Source organism: Colobus angolensis, unplaced genomic scaffold (assembly GCF_000951035.1).
Source record: "Colobus angolensis palliatus isolate OR3802 unplaced genomic scaffold, Cang.pa_1.0 Scaffold424, whole genome shotgun sequence".
Taxonomy (NCBI): Eukaryota; Metazoa; Chordata; class Mammalia; order Primates; family Cercopithecidae; genus Colobus; species Colobus angolensis.
The window spans coordinates 700,700-708,952 of NW_012117644.1; the positions used below are offsets into that span (position 1 = coordinate 700,700).

The 8,253-nt window shown below is 39.5% G+C and overlaps 1 protein-coding gene across 4 annotated transcripts in view; it reads left to right on the forward strand.

The window, feature by feature from the left end:
• NUP98 (nucleoporin 98kDa) overlaps positions 1–8,253 on the forward strand; it is a 138,599-nt gene that overhangs the window by 62,070 nt on the left and 68,276 nt on the right. For all 4 annotated transcript variants that reach the window (XM_011956754.1, XM_011956756.1, XM_011956755.1 and 1 more), the window contains exon 12: positions 1,433–1,573. In XM_011956754.1, the coding sequence (XP_011812144.1) occupies positions 1,433–1,573 (141 nt within the window). The remainder of the gene's footprint in view (positions 1–1,432; positions 1,574–8,253) is intronic.

The following is an 8,253-nucleotide window of genomic DNA, read 5'->3' on the forward strand; positions in this document are numbered from 1 at the left end:
GTCTTGAACTCCTGACTTCAGGTGATCCACCCGCCTCAGCCTCCCAAAGTGTGAGATTACAGGTGTGAGGCACTGCGCCCGGCCCTGTTGTCTTATTTTTAATGAGGTTGGACAGTCAGAGTAATTTGTTCAGTAGTCATCCTTACTAATTTATATTGTGTGGATTGTCTTGGTATAAACTTCCTGTTCTTTTTTGATTGTGATCTCAAAGCAGTTCCCATACAATATTTTTGACCTGCAAGTATTATATCTTTAAAGTGATTTTCCTGGTAAATGATATTTGTTTCAAGATGCAGTTGGTATGTTAAAAACAACTTCAGAAGCCATGCCTAGTGATGCATGCCTGTAGTCCCAGCTACTCTGGAGGCTAAGGTGGGAGGATTACGGGCACCCAGGACTCAGCCTGGGTGACATAATGAGATCCTGTCTCTCCTTCTCTCTTTTTTTTAAAAGGAACTTTAAATCTTATAAATTGCCAATAATTTTGGGGAAACATGTTGGGAAATTGAGTGGATTTTTTTTTTAATGCCAGTAACTTGTATTCACCATATTCTCCCCTATTTTACACTTCTAAAATCACCGCTGACAAGGATTCCCTAAGCAAAATTTAGCAATACAAGTTTCTGCAATGGGTTTCCCTCTGGTGAAAATGAGTTCTTAGTCCAACCACTCTGGTTCGCGCTGAAATTTGAGTCTGTTTAGTAACCTCACCAGGAGACGTTGAGCTTTTTGTAAAACAAGTTTGTCTAGATAAAGCAGTTTTCATGAGATGGTATAATTGAAAGTGTTACGTTGTATTAGTGAAAGACAATATGTTGGATTTAGTTTTCTGTAGTTCAGTCTGTAAGAAAGATGACATGATTGTGTTGAGTATTTTGATTTGCAAGTATTGAATTTTAAGAATAATTTTTAAAAATTCTTTGGAAATCTGTTCTGCTATAGAGTGGCAGGCAGTTAAGAGGCCTGGTTGTCAGGTACACCTAGGTTTGAACCCCATTTCTATCATTTATAACATTGTGGCATCGTGCTAATTACTAAACCCTAAGTTTTCTCCTCTGTTAAATGGGAATAATAGTTTCTACATCAGACATACCAGCTAATTTTGATGAGCATATAGTATGTACCTGATCTCTTCTAAATGCTTTATGAATGTTTCTTCATTTTAATTTTACGATAAATGTCTAAGCTATATGTTACTTCATGTTATAGTTGAGGAAACAAGCACAGAGAGATTTAAGTATTTTACCTATGATGTGTATAACGTACTGACCCAGTGCTTGATCTGAACTAGCACTTACCATATTCCCCCCTTTGTTGAAATGAGTGGTCATTATGAAGTTTCCAAATGTATTATATTTTTAAGTAACTGACCTCTGGCACAACACTGAAAGAATCTTCTGTGGTGCTTTTTTCTTTCCTCTTGTCTCCGTAGCTCTTGGTGCTGGACAGGCATCTTTGTTTGGGAACAACCAACCTAAGATTGGAGGGCCTCTTGGTACAGGAGCCTTTGGGGCCCCTGGATTTAATACTACAACAGCCACTTTGGGCTTTGGAGCCCCCCAGGCCCCAGTAGGTAAGTGTCAGTCACTTTAGAAGGCTTTTCTTAATTTTTTGCTAATACTTGCTGACCTGATTTTCCATCCTACCCCGTCCTATTCCTAGCAAGGCATTACATACATGCATGTCATCAAACAATTGTGTAATAAAGAAGGGCTTATTAATAGATCCTGGCCTACTCTGCTTTCCCTGCTCCTAGGCCTCCTCTCTCAAAGAAACCACTTTGTTAGCTCTTTCTAATTTGTCTGATATGTAATTTAATTAATATCTCTAAATGTGCTTATATTGCTGTGTTTTGGTTTATTAAATCTAAGTAAATTTAACCTGTTATGGTAAATGAGAATTTAGCTCATGTATCACCTATACTTTATTTACTTTCTCTAATATAATTATGTTTACTAAATTTACTATATTTCGTAAATTTAGTTTTATCTATTGAAGTGTTTTTCTTTCTTTTATTTTCTCGCACTGTTGCCCAAGCTGGAGTGCAGTGGCGTGATCTCAGCTCACTGCAACCTCCACCTCCTGGGTTCAAGCGATTCTTCTGCCTCAGCTTCCCAAGTAGCTGGGATTACAGGTGCACACCACCACGCCCAGCTAATTTTTTTTTTGTATCTTGAGCAGAGATGGGGTTTCACCATGTTGGCCAGGCTGGTCTCAAATTCCTGACCTCGTGATCCACCCACCTTGGCCTCCCAATGTGCTAGGATTACAGTTGTAAGCCACTGCGCCCAGCCCGAGGTGTTTTTCATACTTCATTCATTTGAATACTCCTTCCGAACTTTGGAAGTGTCCACTTACCACTTTATTATTTATTTTGAACTTAAGGAAATTAACTTACTTTTTAATTTAAATAGCTTTTTAAGGAAAATTATGGGCTGGACACAGTGGCTCATGCCTGTAATCCCAACACTTTGGGAGGCCGAGGCGGGCGGATCATGAGGTCAGGAGTTTGAGACCAGCCTGGCCAACATGGTGAAATCTCGTATCTACTAAAAATTCAAAAATTAACCGGGTATGGTGGTGCCTGCCTGTAATCCCAGATACTCAGGAGGCTGAGACAGGAGAATCGCTTGAACCCGGGAGGTGGAGGTTGCAGTGAGCCGAGATCGCGCCACTACATTCCAGCCTGCGTGATAGAGTGGGAGTCCATCTCAACAAAAAGAAAAAGGAAAAGAAAATGATGTTCCACAGGAAGTGAAAAACTGGTTGTCATCTGGCATAAATAGAGTAACTGAGATAAATAGAATAGATAGATGTTTCTGTACCACTGAATTATCTCCCATACTATCATGATACATGTGTCATGTTTTGAGACACCTTTGCAAATTTAAGCTACATACTTCCATATTTTTCTTATTCTGTCAACAAGGTGCTAGTATTTCTTGAGTCTTCTTTGTCAAATGAGGATATTAGTACCCTTCCCTGTGCTTTTATTACCCTTATTTGTTTTCTCATCTTTTTTTTTTTTGGAGACAGAGTCTTTCTCTGTCCCCTAGGCTGGAGTGCAGTTGTATAATCTCGGCTCACTGCAACCTCTGACTCCCAGGTTCAAGCAATTCTCCTGCCTCAGCTTCTTGAGTAGCTGGGATTACAGGTGCCTGCCACCAATCTTTAATGCTTGGTAGTCCTTTCATTCCTATTTAAGATTAAAAAGAGGCTGGACACGGTGGCTCATGACTGTAATGCCAGCGCTTTGGGAGGCTGAGGTGGGCGGATTGCTTGAGGTCAAGTGTTTGAGACCAGCCGGCCAACATGGTAAAACCCCATGTCAACCACAAATAGAAAAACTGGCTGGGCATGGTGGCACATGCCTGTAATCTCAGCTGCTCTGGAGGCTGAGGCGGGAGAATCACTTGAACCTGGAAGGCGGAAGTTGCACTAAGCTGACATCATGCCACTACACTCCAGCCTGGGCGACAGTGTGAAACTCTGTCTACAAAAAAAAAAAAAAAATTTTTATATATATATATTTATATTTATATTTATATTTAAAAGGTCACTGGCAACTTTTTGTATGTGAGTAGGGCTCGTTTACCAGTAGGTTTTACTTTAGAGTAATCTAGAAACCAACTATGATCAGACAGAGGGTCCTCTAAATGTTAGAATGTCAAATTCTTAGCTCTGGGATGATACCAGTAACCACAGTAGTTGCCCTTCTCCTTTTTATGTGTTTACTTAGAGAGAGGCCTGCTTTGACCTGTGTATTGAGCACCAGTGATTAGGAGGATGGCAATATGTAGTTTTCTATATAAACTTCATTTATCTTTTTTTTTTTGAGACACAGAGTCTTGCTCTCTGTCCCAGACTGAAGTGTAGTGGTGTGATCTCGATCTTGGCTCACTGTAACCTTCGCCTCCCAGGTTCAATTGATTCTGTTTCCTCAGCCTCCTGAGTAGCTGGGATTGCAGGCCCATGTCACCACGCCCGGCTATTTTTTGTATTTTCAGTAGAGATTGGGTTTCACCGTCTTGTCTACGCTGGTCTTGAACACCTGACCTCCAGCAATCCTCTCGCCTCAGCCTCCCAAAGTGCTGGGATTACAGGTGTGAGCCACCGCATCTGGCTTTGACTTTCCATTAATTCTTTCCTCTTCCTGGTTTCAATTCTGCTTCATCAAACCTGGTATTCCCAAGTCCCTAGACATCTGGGATTCTCCAAGGTAGATATGCGTCATTTGATCATACTGGTAGACCCTTGGACAATGTGAGGGTTAGGGGTGCTGACCCCCACACAGTTGAAAATTTGCAAATAATCTTTGATTCCCAGGCTTTACTGACAGCATAAATAGTTAATACACATTATGTATATTATATATAGTACGTACTATATTCTTACTATAAAGTAAGCTAAAGAAAGAATATATTATTAAGAAAATCATGAGGGGGAGGAAGGGGTTGGTCTTGCTCTCTCAGGGATGGCAGAGGAGGAAATCCACACATAAGTGGATCAACACAGTTCAAACTTGTGTTGTTCAAGGGTCAGCTGTAATTGCTAGTGAGTGTACTCTAAACTATAGGTTTCTGTATCCTGCTTGATCAGTCCTCTGTCCACATCTTTCCTCTAGAAATTTGTCAGATTTTCTCATGTGTTCATTTGCCACCTTCCCATTGTCTGTCATTATGGGTTTATATATATACATTTTAATATTTTTTAGCCATAGATTTTAATAAGGTCTTTGGAGAGAGAGGAGGTGGCTTCGAGTTTTCATTGATCTCTGTGCGAACTTTATACTTAGCTTTATCTTTAAAAATAGGCTGGGCGCGGTGCCTCATGCCTGTAATCCCAGCACTTTGGGAGGCCAAGGCGGGTGGATCACCTGAGGTCAGGAGTTCGACCAGCCTGGCCAACATGGTGAAACCCCGTCTTTACTAAAAATACAAAAATTAGCCTGGCGTGGCGGCAGGCACCTGTAATCCCAGCTGCTTGCAAGGCCGAGGCAGGAGAATTGCCTTATCCGGGAGACGGAGGTTGCAGTGAGCTGAGATTGCTCCACTGCACTCCAGCCTGGGTGACACAGTGAGACTCTGTCTCAAAAAAATAATAATAATTATGTTTTAATTTTATTTTTTTCTCATTTTTCATTGGTTTTAGTAGAAGGAGGTAGTATAAATTATTGTTAATAATGCCATTTTTACTTATATAGCTTTTTGACTAGTTTTTAATAATCCGTCTCTTTTTCCAAAGTTCCTGACATAATAATTTAGTTACTATTAAAGTTGTGTGTCTTAACATTACTGCCCATTTAAAGGTAATTGTATTTACTTTTAGAATGTACATCTTTGTACCACGGAATCTTAGTTGAAAGTACTTTAGAACTATGTGAGTCTAGCTTGTCTTAAGAAAACCTCAGGTATGGTGGCTTCCTTACAGGCGGTACAGTGTGTTGTTCTGTTCTGGTTGTTTAGAAACCAAATCCTGCCTCCATAGAGTTTCCACCCAGTGGTTCTACTTTTATTTCGTAAAGCTAAGCAAAACCAGTCTAGTATAATTTCTTTTTTTTTTGAGACGGAGTCTCGCTATCACCCAGGCTGGAGTGCAGTGGCCGGGTCTCAGCTAACCGTAAGCTCCGCCTCCCAGGTTCATGCCATTCTCCTGCCTCAGCCTCCGGAGTAGCTGGGACTACAGGCGCCCGCCACGTCGCCCAGCTAGTTTTTTTGTATTTTTTAGTAGAGACGGGGTTTCACCGTGTTAGCCAGGATGGTCTCGGTCTCCTGACCTCGTGATCCACCCATCTCGGCCTCCCAAAGTGCTGGGATTACAGGCTTGAGCCACCGCGCCCGGCCCAGTCTAGTATAATTTCTTTTCTTTCTTTCTTTTTTTTTTTTTTTTTTTTTTTTTTTTTTTTTTTTTTTTTTTTTTGAGAGGAGTCTTACTCTGTCACCCAGGCTGGAGTGCAGTGGCGCGATCTTGGCTCACTGCAGCCTCCACCTCCGGGTTCAGGCAATTCTCCTGTCTCAGCCTCCTGAGTAGCTGGGACTACAGGTACGTGTCACCATGCCAGGCTAATTCTTGTATTTTTAGTGGAGATGCCATTTGGCCAGGCTATTCATGAACTCCTGACCTGAAGTAATCTGCTCGCCTCAACTTCCCAAAGTGCTGGGATTACAGGTGTGAGCCACCATGCCTTGCTCTAGTATAATTTATTTGTGGTAACCCACTGACATTCTTCTGGATAAAGTATCATCAGATTCTTGTGTTTCATCAGAAGACTTGGTTTGTATACGTTTCCCAATCCCTTTAATCATTTGGTTATGATTTAGTGTTTTGTAATCTTTTCTTTTGAAATTTCTTCAGAATTTGTTCTTTGGAAAATTTTCAAATTATTTTGATCAAGCTTGAATGTAATACCAGTAGTTGCTTAAGTAGTGCTTGCTTGTTTTCTTGTTTTTGCTAATCTATCAAGATAGTCGCTTATCGGTGTCTTTAAATACTACAGTTAACACAAAATTTGTATTTGTTCATACAAATACACACTCATACACTTTCTTGTGTTTGGATTTGTTAAAGGAAGTTTTTGGTTTGGTTTTTTTTTTGAGCACACCCAGGTATAGTGATTTGTACTTGTTAAATGATGAGATCAACTAAGGTTTCCTAAATGAGTAATTGCCTGTCCAGTAACAAAATGACCAGTGAGGTTTGCAGTTCTATAAAATGTTTCTTGAGTCTGCTTGCATAGTCCCCAAAATAACAGTATGTTGTTAATCTGTAGTACTATATACCCCCCAAAAAATGCTTTTCTTTATTTTTTGCTCTTAAATTGGATTTAGGAACTTTCTCAATACAGATGATTTACTTTGTGCTCTTAAAATTGACATCTCTTGGTTTGAAATCCTGAGCAAACTTGTCCTGTCTTATTAAATATCAACATGAACGTATGGTATTTTAGTATTTATTGACTACATCAATTTTAAGAAACCTTTGACTAAGGTGGATCTACTTCGTTTTCATTAATTTAGCTATAGCAGCCCATCCTGTTTTTTTTGTTTTGTTTTGTTTTTTAACTGCTTTTGTTCTCCATACTGCCTCTCCTCAGTCCCTACAACGTTGTGAGACTTTTCAGAATGTTTTATGTCACTTCTTTACTGTGGATTATTGTATTATATTTTGGCAGTAACTTTATTTGTAAATGTTTATAAGGGAAAAAGGTAGTATTTTTGCCTGTAAAATGACTTTAGTATGATTTGAGTTTTGATCAGTATTTTTGGAAAGAGATTTTTATCTTGCAAAAAGATTTCGCCTTCAGTCAGGGTATGCTGTAGTGGTTTTGCTTTTTTTCTTACTGTTTTACTTGTTACAATGGTAGATCGTGAATAGTCTTCATTGTTACTTATGTCTGTTCCCTAAATTCTCTGCAATTGATAACAGAAGTTCTTATACTTCGAGAGAAAATTAGACTTAGTGATTTCTTTTTTCTTTCAGTTTATATTATTTGAATGTTAAATAAATGTAAATAATAAACTTAGAAGGATAACCTAACCGTTTTCTTCAGGAAGACACCTGGATTGGGGGGAAAAAAACACATTTCTGTTTGTATGCTGACTTCCTCTGTAGCCTTAATGTACATAATATTTTTATCCTGGAAATTTTACTTAATAAATCAAAGGTAATTTCATACTTCCACAATGAAACAAATTATTATTTTTAATAACTGCATAACCTATGATGATGTGTCATGATGTTTACAACTTTTTTTGTTTGTTTGAGACAGAGTCTTGTTCTTTCACCCAGGCTGGAGTGCAGTGGCGTGATCTCGGCTCACTGCAACCTCCACTTCCTGGGTTCCAGCTGGGATTATAGTTGTGCATCCCCATGCCCAGCTAATTTTTTGTGTTTTTAGTAAAGGTGGGGTTTCCCTGTATTGGCCAGGTTGGTCTCGAACTCCTGACCTCAAGTGATCTGCTTGCCACGGCCTCCCAAAGTGCTGGGATTACAAGCGTGAGCCACCGCACCCAGCCTACAACTATTAATGTTGGATACATAGGTTGTTTTCATATCTTGACTGTTATATATAATATGCACTGAATGCTTAGGAATTTTTTTTATTTTCTTTCTAGTTTAATTAAGTCCTTGAGTTAAATTTTCATGATTAAAAGTATGAGGTTAAAAAATAAAGGCCAGGTGTGGTGGCTGACGCCTGTAATCTCAGCATTTTGGGAGGCCAAGGTGGGAGATAGCTCAAGTTCAGGAGTTCAA